Below are 12,164 nucleotides of genomic sequence, written 5' to 3' on the forward strand. Positions count from 1 at the left end.
TTCAAGCACGTTGAGACTGCAGTTGACGTCCGTGGATGTGGAATTCTTACAGAGGAAGCAAGGACTCCCTCAGAGGTTGGTGTCTACTGCTGTTGAGTGTGTTCAGTACTCCCACTTTCTCCTGCAGATGTCATGCGTCCCCAAAGACACTGATCATGATAATCAATAACTGAACATAAAGTAATGGACAAAAGTGTCACTGAACAACAATGGAGGAGTCACCTCAGACCGGCCAGGTGTCTTTCCCAAGGACTTGGTGTGGCTCACTTGACTGGGCACACAGACACATGGACACACATCAACATGGCAATGTCATTTTATTGCGTGCAAAAAGAAACAAATCTACAAATCTATAAAAAGCATAAAGGCACAAAGAGCCTGCTAGTGTGGGAGAAACATCTATGCAGGCAGGAGCAGAGCCAGCAATTCCAGCAGGGACAGACTTGGAGAAACTGGTGCTGATGGCATGTAGGCAGGAGGAAGGTAAGGAGGAGCCATAGGAGGAGCCATTGGAGGAGCCATAGGAGGATACGGGTTTGGATAGAACATCGGCGGCATCCTGTATCTCTGCAAGACAAAAAGAAGAAGATCAGTGCCAGGGTCAGCTCAGACTCAGGATACAAAAGACGACATCAGAAGAGCTCCAGCCGTCTGGTCATAGAGAACATAAGAGCACACTTGAGAGGACCGGCCATCATGGCCATCACGGCGTATCAGCCTGACTTGAACAAAACATCTTATGAAGTAACCTGACCAAGGAAATAAAAGAGGAACCATCAACAGCTTCAGCTGGATGAGCAGCCTCAACATCAGGTAGCTGAGATGCGGGAGGACGTTTGTTGACAAGCCATTGGACGTCAGTATCCACTCTCTTTAAAGACCTCCTGGACATCTGAGGCCCCCCTGATTTCTCTGTCAGAAACGGACACCATGCCCACTACAGAGAATGGAACTGATGAAGAGACATCAGCCGTCAGTCTGCACTTTCCTTAATGGCAGCGATAAGGACCACCTGGATGCTCCAAGTCCTTTCGTCACTTTAGCTACAAGACGTGGACACGGTGCTACCTACAGAGCCTTTGCAGGTTGCCCTCTGCTTTCCATAATGGCATTGGTAAGGACCTCCTGGACTTGTGAGACCCCTGGACTGCTCTGAAAGTCAGAAACAGACTCAGTGCCCCCTTCAAAGAATTTAACTGATGAAGAGCCACTGGAGGTTGCCCTCTGCTCTCCTAAATCAGCAGTGATCAAAACCTCGTTGATCTGACTGGTCAATGTGGTCTTAGGTCCCCCTATGGAAAAAGAAGCTGAGGAAGAGACATCAAGCACTGCTCCTCACTCTTTCTTTTGAACGGTAGTGATGAAGACTCCTGGACACCTGAGGCCCCCCCTTCATTGCTCTGACTGTCAGAAGTGGGCACAGAGCCCTCTACAGAGAATGGGCATATGGGATGTTGCTTGCCACTCCACAGTACTCGTGTTATTTTAATATCAAAAGTCAAGTGGAGATGGATGGACATGCGTTAGGCTTGCAGAGTGGGTGAGATGAGGGGACTGGGTGGGCTCCATATGCATGTACTTCTTGGTTCATGGATGATATGTTTCAAGGCCTGTGGGGTAAAGCCCTGAGCCCCCCTCATAAATGCACAGCATCCAAGAGGAATGTTCAGCCAATTAGCCCACCTTCCCTGAGGTTGTCAGAAGTGCCGGTGCTCCATAATCTCAGTAATGGCCTCCCAACCCAACAAGAACTGCTGGTGTTCTATTAGTGCGTCTTGCTTTATGGAATTGCACCGCAAGTCGAGAGTTGTGTCCGTCTGTGACACCAGAGCCCAGCTGTTAAATTCTAACCATGCCAATGCCCGACCTTAACGTCCATCCTAAAGGTGTCTCCCAAAAAACTGCACTGACCACATGGCACTTTGTCACAGACTTCTGCACACCAGGAAATGTCAGAGCGCAACTGAGGTAACCAATCGTCATCTCAATGAGAGCGCACTGGAGACATCGATGAGCACTGGCCCACTCCAAGGTCAGGAGGAGACTCTTCAAGTGTGAGGATCAAGGGCCGTACATGCAGGTGCTGCCTTACTGTGTGTCCCCTTTGTCATGTTAAGACTTACCTCTCCACTTGAAGAGCGCGCTTCTCTATGGAGCTTCTTTAGCACCTGCACAAAGGAGAACAGAAAGTGAGAATGGATAATTGTGTGTGTGTGTACATTATATATATATATACTGTATTAGACATATAAAAATGGAAGATCTGTGTGTGTGTATGGAGCAGTCAGCCACAATCACTAGACAGAGCCTTAATGCACTTTTACATTTTCTCAACACTTGTATGCACCTCACTACGAAAGACCTGAATTCCTGCTGCATGCATTGACATCGTGCCAGGGACCTGCGGTCATTCATCATGAAAAATAAAAAAAATAATAATGATAACATAAAATTAATGTGTCCACTGGTCTATGCAGTAAATTTGTTTTCTGTATAATTCCAATAATTTTGATAGTCAAAAATCACCGAATTGGCGCATTTCCTGTTCAAATACAGCAGAGAAACGCGAGGTGCGGCAGCGACGAGACAACCGAACCTCGGACTGCGCTCTCCTTCCCACACTGACGGGGTTGATGCGCGTGCCTGTCGCTGTCTCTCTTTGTGTCGCCAATAGAAGGTTTGCAGATACCTTTATTATACACCCTGACTTTCCACAGTCTGGCTAATATCGTTAACGAATGTGTGTGACATATTTAGTCTCGCTGATTGGACATAAAACCGCAGTGAAAAGGCACAAGGCGAGGCAGACAGTACCGTGGCGTCCTGAAGGGGGCGCATGTGAGCCCAACAGGCGCTCGTTGCTGTTGTTCTTCTGCACAGAGGCGCCGATCAGTTACCGACATCAGAAAGTCAAGCGCACTGCAGCGGGCCGTTTATTTTAATTTTTTTGTTCCGACTGACTGCCAAAATGGAAGATTAAGACTTTTAAAAACTAAAGGAAAATATGGAGGACTTTTACAAGAAAGTGACGAAGATTATCGTGGAGGAGGATAAGCGCGTGGACTTCATTTACAAATAAACGTTAGGACCATAAATGGGTTTCAATTTTATAAAGAAAAAGGGATCATCCATCCATCCATCCATTTTCCAACCCGCTGAATCCGAACACAGGGTCACGGGGGTCTGCTGGAGCCAATCCCAGCCAACACAGGGCACAAGGCAGGAAACAATCCTGGGCAGGGTGCCAACCCACCGCAGGACACACACAAACACACCCACACACCAAGCACACACTAGGGCCAATTTAGAATCGCCAATCCACCTAACCTGCATGTCTTTGGACTGTGGGAGGAAACCGGAGCGCCCGGAGGAAACCCACGCAGACACGGGGAGAACATGCAAACTCCACGCAGGGAGGACCCGGGAATCGAACCCAGGTCCCCAGATCTCCCAACTGCGAGGCAGCAGCGCTACCCACTGCGCCACCGTGCCGCCCAAAAAGGGATCAAACTAAGAAAAAAAAATCCAATATTTAAAAACTAAATTTTGACCTTAAATATTCTTTTGTTTTACGTGTTATCCTTTTTGTTGAACAGTCTGTATTAAAATGGATTAAAGCATCAGAATTATAAGCCTTTAAAAACAACTACATACTGTATTTCAATTAACGTCAAAATTGAAAAACTTTTTTTTTGTACACCTTTCTATACTTTCATTTGTATTAAATGAGTGTGAATTGTAGAATCGCAACGGCAAACTGAGAACACGTGGAGGGTGAGGACTGAGCAAAGGCTCTCTCTCTCTCTCTCTCTCTCTCTCTCTCTCTCTCTCTCTCTCCCTCTCCGCTCTCTCTCTCTCTCTCTCTCTCTCTCTCCCTCTCCGCTCTCTCTCTCTCTCTCTCTCTCTCTCTCTCTCTCCCTCTCCGCTCTCTCTCTCTCTCTCTCTCTCTCTCTCTCTCCCTCTCCGCTCTCTCTCTCTCTCTCTCTCTCTCTCTCTCCCTCTCCGCTCTCTCTCTCTCTCTCTCTCTCTCTCTCTCCTCTCTCCCCGCTGTCTCTCTCACCGTTCTTTCTTAGTCAGATATGCGCCTTACCTGTCTGTGTGTGTAAAGAATGAGATATGAAAAATACATAACCAGTAATCAATGTGCCAATTGATTAGTGAATAAGCTCTCTCGGGTTCATATTGTAAAACTGACTCTGAAGAAGTCACCAGCCATGAACCTCACCGCACGTCACTCCCCTCTAGACACAATAAGCCCTCATTTGCAGGCCCGGCCTTAGGCATAGGCGAAGTAGGCGACCGCCTAGGGCCCTGGCGTCCGGGGGGCCCCGGATCGACGGCGGCCAGGCCCCCGGCCCGCCCCTCCCCTCGCATGTTTAAATCACGTGGGCCAGCAGGGTGATGACCTCGTAACATTACAAGAAAAAGTCTCCTTGGTCTAATTTTCACGCATTTCGCAGAGCTTCCAGGGGGGCTCCGCCCCCCTCAGGGGGCCCCTGGACACCCCTTTCGCCTAGGGCCCCATAATACCTAAGACCGGGCCTGCTCATTTGATTGGACCAAATTATGTCCATCCATTATCCAACCCGCTATATCCTAACTACAGGGTCACGGGGGTCTGCTGGAGCCAAACCCAGCCAACACAGGGTGCAAGGCAGGAAACAAACCCCGGGCAAGGCGCCAGCCCACCGCAGGTCCTGGAAATTCATTTCCGGTTTTATTTTCTAATTCTTTATCATTAAAAGCAGTTGTCAAACCTGCATAAATGAGGAAGAAATGGTGACTTACTTCTACACTTGAAGGTCTCGCTTCTCTATGCAACTTCTCTTGCACCTATAAAAAGGAGAACAAAGAATGATATAAAAGGACAAGTCTGTCTGTTTGGTTATATACTATTTGTTATGGGATTTGTAAATGTAGTGCTAATGATGGTGATGCACCATCTGTTGGAATGATAAAGGCAATGCATGTTATTCTTTCATGCTTTACAGAATACATTCCAGTAGATGGTGCACAGCAAACACTAATACTGTGGTTTATGTTAACTACTTGGATTTCAACCCATCTTATGCAGGCAGCACATACTAGTCCACCTTAACAAAATGCCTGCGTATCTGTGTGGCCATCTGGTTACTATATCTCTCTCATTCCAACAGACGGCACATCACAAACCTTAACACTGCTTTTATGAATCCCATACCAAAAGGCATATCATATTGACATATGCATTGCATTTGCCATTCTAACAGATGGCACATCACAAACATTTATAAAAATGCATTTTATGGCTACAAATGTTTGTTATGTGCCATCTGTTGGAATGACACAAAACATTTTACTTCATGCATTTCAAAATGCATTCCAACAGATGGTGCACTGCAAATAATAAAGCTGAGGTCTACCTAGATTATTTGGATTTTAGCCCATCTTAAATGGCTAGTCCACCCAAGTGGCTGTGTAATACTACACCTGTGTGTCAGTCTGGTTGCTGTTGCCTCTGCCATAGTCAACATTTGTTGTAATATAATGCATTGCATTTGTCATTCCAACAGATGGCACATCTCAAACCTTAGCACTGCTTTTAAAATCCCATACCAAAAGAGATAATGTTGACATATGCATTGCATTTGCCTTTCCAACAGATGGCACATCACAATTATGGCTAAAATGTTTGTGCCATCTGTTGCTATGACAATTGTAATGCATTTTATTAATTGCATTACAAAATACTGTACATTCCAGTAAATGACGCACTGCAAACGTAAAGTCTACATCGATTCCTTGGATTTTAACCCATTTTAGATAAGTAGCACAGTTCATTCACCTTAATAAAAGAACAAATGTCTGTGTATTTTTGCATCTGTGTGTCAGTCTGGTTGTTTTACTGTATATCTGCCTTTCCAACAGATGGCACATCACAAACATTTGTGGTAATAAAACTACTTGCATTTATCATTCCAACAGATGGTGCATTGCAAACACTAACACTGTATCTATCTATTGTGCACACACATATAACTTCACAGAAACTTGAGAATACATCACTTAGCAGATTTTGCTGTTAGCTCCATTTGTGAAAATCCCACTGTGTGCTGGACAAGTTCTGGATTAGTTACTTAGCAGAGAAATCATTTCTTGTGTTTTGTGATCGGTTTTGTTCTTCCTTATTTCTTGTTTGCTTACTAAACCTCTTTTTCGTTGTGAAAGGTGCTTTATAAAAATTGAGATGAGCTACCTTAAACATCTCCATTTCACAAACCAGTAAGAAAATGTTCACATGGTGTAGGAAACTGTTTTAAAAGTTGTGTTTTCCGATTTTCTGGCTGTTTCTTTAAAGTGTTTAGCCTTGGGCATAGTACACCACTGCTAGTCGGGGTGGTGGGAGGGGATGTCAGACTTGATGACTGCGTTTGCCAGAGGACGTCAGATTACACGACTAAGAATCGCAGTTCATTTCCGTATCACTTTTTCTTTATTTATTAGATGTTCTCCTAACAGTAAGCCCGTAATAATAAAACGTAACTGTAGCGGGGTACGTAAAAAACGTTTCCAATGGAACTTTGCAAAATCATGCAGTTGAAAACGGAGCCCAAATAGAACCGTGGAGCCGAAAAGCCTTAAAAAACCACAGAGCGAGAACAGAAGGCCTTGCTTGATCTGCTGCATGCTGCTTCTTGCTGGTGGTGGAGGCTCTGCAGCTAATTGTACTTCAAACTTTTTAAACGTAACACTTTTCATAGAAGTACCCGATCGAGGTTTAATTCACTGTTGTGGTCTCTAGCTCAAATTATTAGCTACACCGGACCTGACGGATAGCAGGTCATTGTAGTGCTTTGACGACAAATTAGAGCGTCGCGGAAATACAGAATCATTATAATGCGCAAATGAGCAACGGAAATACCGAGCACGCGTTTGTCCAATCTGTGCACGAAGAGTTACCGAACCGCAGCTAGGGAGTTTGTTTCCGGATTTATTGACTTATACAAACGTTTAGCTGCTTATGCTCTTGACTGTCACACTCGCTAACGTCATGTCACGATTTCAAAGAAAAGCAGAAGTGCGCTGCCGCGAGTGAGGAGCACGCAGGCGCAGTAGTCGCACACATAGCTGCTCTTCAGAAGCGGCGCGCGCATCTTCGGAGTAAAAGACAAAAAATGACAAAAGTAAAGATTAAAGCGGCCTCTTTCGATGTACATTTGAAACTGTAAACTAATCCGTTTTCGTTGTTTAAGATAGACATGTATGAAAATTCTTTAATGTGTTTCAAAGAGTTGTTTTGAAATCTTAGAACTTTGTACAGTGCGCCGTATTCAAGCCATGTCATCTAAAATGGAACTTGACCATATCTGACCGACTCGTTTCCATGAAGAGCAAATGTGCCAAATTGAAACAGAAATCGGTCCACTTGAAGCCGAGCTGTTTCATGTGGGCAATCGGATAGACAGGCAGACAGACAGACTGACTGAGTGACTGAGACTGGGGAGCGCGTGGCGGTAAAGCTCGGTAGTCCATCTGCGGTCGGTTTGTGGAAAGCTGTTAAGAAGGCTACAAGTGCGCGAGTTTAGATGTTTGGTTCAGAACTATGAAAATATCACAAATAAAACGACGTTAGATGCACCGCGACGGACAATGGACATGTCTTGATTATATTCAATCCTGTTTGACTGTACACTCGTAAACATAACGGCTTCTTATAACTGCGCCTTGTGGTTGCTCATATAAGTTTGTAAAAGTTGAGTAAAGACACTGGAGCTGTGCGGTTCCCTTGCTTTATTCTTTTCTTTTCTTTTTCTTGTGCACCCACTGTACTTTTTCTTCTCTTTTCTTTTCTTTCCAGACCCAACTAATCCATTGACCGTGTTCAAGGAAAAAGCAATCAGTTAAGAGATCACAAACAACTGAACTGAATTACAGGCAACAACAAAATAATTCGTATCTATAATTTAAATGTATTAAATCAAGCTAGTATCTATATAATCTAAATATATATCACTTGCACCCGTATAAAGCCATTGCTTGACAATGAAGTATGTCGTTCTGTGGCATTTTTTTAAAATATAAAATCGGCTCTTTTGGCTTTGATTTGTGGATAAAACAGAAATCTTTAATCCTAAGTAGGCGATGATACAACAGATCAAGAAAACGTGAACTTCACCTGAGTCATTATATGAAGTGAGAGTCATTTTAAAACCAGGAGCCCATTGATATTTCACAAGTCTCTAATGGAGCCTGATGTGGACCACAGTAGACTTGTGGATGGATCTTTTGGGAACCAACAATGGATCTCCTATGGCATCACAGTGAAGAGCCACTCTGAACCTTTACCATTGGAGGAAGCAATCTCATTGATCTCTTTTATTGTTTTAAATTCAATGTTTTCATACATCTATCTATCTATCTATCTATCTATCTATCTATCTATCTATCTATCTATCTATCTATCTATCTATCTATCTATCTATCTATCTATCTATCTATCTCTTATATAGAGCCTTTCACTTATCTATCTATCTATCTATCTATCTATCTATCTATCTATCTATCTATCTATCTATCTATCTATCTATCTATCTATCTATCTATCTCTTATATAGAGCCTTTCACTTATCTATCTATCTATCTATCTATCTATCTATCTATCTATCTATCTATCTATCTATCTATCTATCTATCTATCTATCTATCTATCTATCTATCTATCTATCTATCTATCTATCTATCTATCTATCTATTATATAGAGCCTTTCACTTATCTATCTATCTATCTATCTATCTATCTATCTATCTATCTATCTATCTATCTATCTATCTATCTATCTATCTATCTATCTATCTATCTATCTATCTATCTATCTATTTTTTTTTGAGTAGTAGTGGTAATTCAAACAGATTGTTAAAAAGCACAATGTGTGTAATGTAAAGCGTTTCTTTCTCTTTGCATTTCCCTAATTATTTAATACTTTAACTCATCATCACTTCTTCTCTTTGACTTTCTAAAAGACAAATAACCAAAGCACAAGACGGCATCTCAGGCACCTACCGGCAGGCAGAGGCTCACACCCAGGAGGCACATCATCACCACCACGGACTTCATTGTCGGCTGCAGTTTCTGTAAGACAATGACAGGCACAGGCAGTTACTCCCTGCAGGCAGCGAGGGGCGCTCTCTCAAAGACTTGCGCACACACAGCAGTTCCTTTTGTTATTTCTGTGCATAAAAATAACATCAGAAGGCCGCGCGACGTCTTCACAGGAGGTGACCTGACATACCTGCGTATACCCGAGAAGATGAGACACAAAGAAGCGGAAGTGTCACCGACCCCTCGACTCAATGAATCTGCCCATCCAAAGGAGCCCATTTAAAGACCGTCGAGTACGCGACCAGCCAATCATCTCGAGGGCTTCTTTCTTTATGAATCATATTGTTTTTTTTCTCATCGCTGAGGTTTCTGCCACCTTCAAAGGCGCCTTAATCCCCGTTGATGAGGTGCGCTCTCTGTCGGGGATTAAAAGTCGGACTTCGGGCAGATGCTGCCTTGTGGGTGATTTCCAGGAGAGGAGCTTTGCACAATCGATGTCAATACGAAGTTTTATGAAATTTGTATTTGCCTGTTGAAACATCGTTATGGTTAAAACCTATTGGCAAACCGGGGCTTTAGCTTGTGGTTGTTTATTAAATGAAGATCAGCACCTAATATGGAAACCTCTTATGTTTCCCAGATGGTAACCACACCGTTTTGCAATGTTGGATTTTGCACAAGTTGGCTTAGCGTTCAGCTCGGCAGTCTCACTGATACCCCATCCTGGTTTCAAATCCCTCATCCGAATGTCTGTCCGCGTGTCTCCGGTTATCCCCCTCATTATCGTCACCTTCACTGACGACTGCAAAGTGACACTAAACGGGCATGATCGAGACTGGGATCAGTGACACACTGGCGTCCTGTCCAGGTTTGGTTCTTGACGGGTGACCGTTGTTGCCTGGACAGGGACCAGCCTACCGGGTCGAGTCTGTTATTATTTATTATACGCTGGCAAGATAAGCAGTTAGAAGACATCTGCTGTCTAAAAGTTTGAGCACTGGGCATCGCGTTTGAATGACAGGCATGTGTTATTACACAAAGAGTGACAGTTAAACATTTGTGTAAAATCAATGACGAGCTGCTCGGTGTGTGTGTGTGTGTTATCTCACTGAAGCCTTCGCAGCGCGTCGTCCCTGTTTCTGTTCTCCGTGTCCATTCATTGTCTGGTTTGGTTAAAAAAAATGAACTTCCACTTGTCCATTGTGGATGTTTAGGGCTCTGGACATTTGGAGGCATTTGAGTAGTTACCCTGAATATTAGTGACGGTTTTTGGCTTTTTCTGAGCTTAAATTAAATACCTGCACGTTATTTGTAAAATCCATCCATCCATCCATCCATTTTCCAACCCGCTGAATCCGAACACAGGGTCACGGGGGTCTGCTGGAGCCAATCCCAGCCAACACAGGGCACAAGGCAGGGAACCAATCCCGGGCAGGGTGCCAACCCACCGCAGGACACACACAAACACACCCACACACACACTAGGGCCAATTGAGAATCGCCAATCCACCTGACCTGCATGTCTTTGGACTGTGGGAGGAAACCGGAGCGCCCGGAGGAAACCCACGCAGACACGGGGAGAACATGCAAACTCCACGCAGGGAGGACCCGGGAAGTGAACCCGGGTCCCCAGATCTCCCAACTGCGAGGCAGCAGCGCTACCCACTGCGCCACCGTGCCACCACTTATTTGTAAAATGCTTTATAATAATAATAATAATAATAATAATAATAATAATAATAATAATAATAATAATAATAATAATAATAATAATAATGATGATGATGATGGTAGCGCTGCTGCCTCGCAGTTGGGAGATCTGGGGACCTGGGTTCGCTTCCCGGGTCCTCCCTGCGTGGAGTTTGAATGTTCTCCCCGTGTCTGCGTGGGTTTCCTCCGGGTGCTCCGGTTTCCTCCCACAGTCCAAAGACATGCAGGTTATGAGCATTAGCGATCCTAAATTGTCCCTAGTGTGTGTGTGCCATGTGGTGGGCTGGCACCCTGCCCAGGGTTTGTTTTCTGCCTTGTGCCCTATGTTGGCTGGGATTGGCTCTAGCAGACCCCCGTGACCTTGTAGTTAGAATATAGCGCAGGGGTTCTCAAAGTCGGTCCTGGGGGCCCACGGTGGCTTCAGGTTTTTGTTCCAACCAGATTCAAATTCAGTGACAACACCAGACAAAACTGATCTCACTTAATTAGCTGTTTTTTTCTCGTCTCTTATTCTACATTAAGAAAGCACCACAGCATGATTCTTACATTAATAAGACATTTAGGAATATTTCAATTTTTGCTATAGATTTAAATGCTTCACTCCCTTTTGTTGATTTCATTATATTTTGCCCCTTCTCTGTGCAGTTTTCTTCCTTCATTGTATCTTAATAATGACAACCAGCAGAGCAGCAGACAGCCAGGTAAACAACAATGAATAATCAAAGGCTGCAACTACTTCAGCTTTAGACCCACTAAGTAGAAAATAATGAATTAATTAAACAATTAGAACACTTGGCAAAAACAGAATGAAAATCAAGATGAAAATATTGTTAAAAAGAAAACAAAATACATTATTCCAATATAACTGCTTGGTACATTTTAATATACCAAACTTAGTTTTCTAATTTCTACATTTTTCCCAAAACACAGAATCTGACAAATAACAGTTCACTTAATTAGCCCAGGAGTCCAATTAAAAATAGAAGCTGGTTGGAACAAAAACCTGCAGCCACACTGGGCCCTCAGGACCAACACTGAGAACCTCTGATATAGCGGGTTGGATAATGGGTGGATGGATGGATGGATGGATGGATGTAATAATAATAATTTCATCATCATCATCATGGGTTTTATTTACATAGTGTGTCTGTGAGGTGCAGTATTTGTTCTCTCTATGCAGTTTTTAGTCGGCCAACCTCACTGATTTGCGAGATGAAGGTCTAGGAGACATTTTTCTTTTTCTCATGGCATTCATTGAAGGTCTCAGACCATCGTGCACTTTTATGTCAGCACAGTCTCACTTCATTATAGGAGCCGAATGTGGGCACGAGGGTGGGAAGTGCATCCCCACGGGCGGGCTCTGTCAATCACTGTG

The 12,164-nt window shown here is 43.8% G+C and overlaps 1 protein-coding gene across 1 annotated transcript; it reads right to left on the reverse strand.

The window, feature by feature from the left end:
* Positions 1-300: 300 nt before the first annotated feature.
* Positions 301-9,159, reverse strand: LOC127527927 (protein piccolo-like). Its single transcript, XM_051928195.1, has 4 exons — positions 9,041-9,159; positions 4,789-4,833; positions 2,124-2,168; positions 301-567 (listed from the first exon to the last, which is right to left on the reverse strand). The coding sequence occupies exons 1-4, from the start codon at positions 9,092-9,094 to the stop codon at positions 400-402; spliced, it is 312 nt and encodes a 103-aa protein (XP_051784155.1). The 5' UTR covers positions 9,095-9,159; the 3' UTR covers positions 301-399.
* Positions 9,160-12,164: the final 3,005 nt, after the last annotated feature.

Source organism: Erpetoichthys calabaricus, chromosome 5, assembly GCF_900747795.2.
Source record: "Erpetoichthys calabaricus chromosome 5, fErpCal1.3, whole genome shotgun sequence".
Taxonomy (NCBI): Eukaryota; Metazoa; Chordata; class Cladistia; order Polypteriformes; family Polypteridae; genus Erpetoichthys; species Erpetoichthys calabaricus.

Excerpts from the sequence above, each read along its gene's own strand:
- LOC127527927 (XM_051928195.1), bottom strand. The coding sequence starts at position 9,094 with ATGAAGTCCGTGGTGGTGATGATGTGCCTCCTGGGTGTGAGCCTCTGC. Across the intron at positions 2,169-4,788 it reads CGAGACCTTCAAGTGTAGAA|GTGCTAAAGAAGCTCCATAG; the intron begins GTAAGTCACCAT and ends TCCTTTGTGCAG. Across the intron at positions 568-2,123 it reads CGCGCTCTTCAAGTGGAGAG|AGATACAGGATGCCGCCGAT; the intron begins GTAAGTCTTAAC and ends TTTGTCTTGCAG.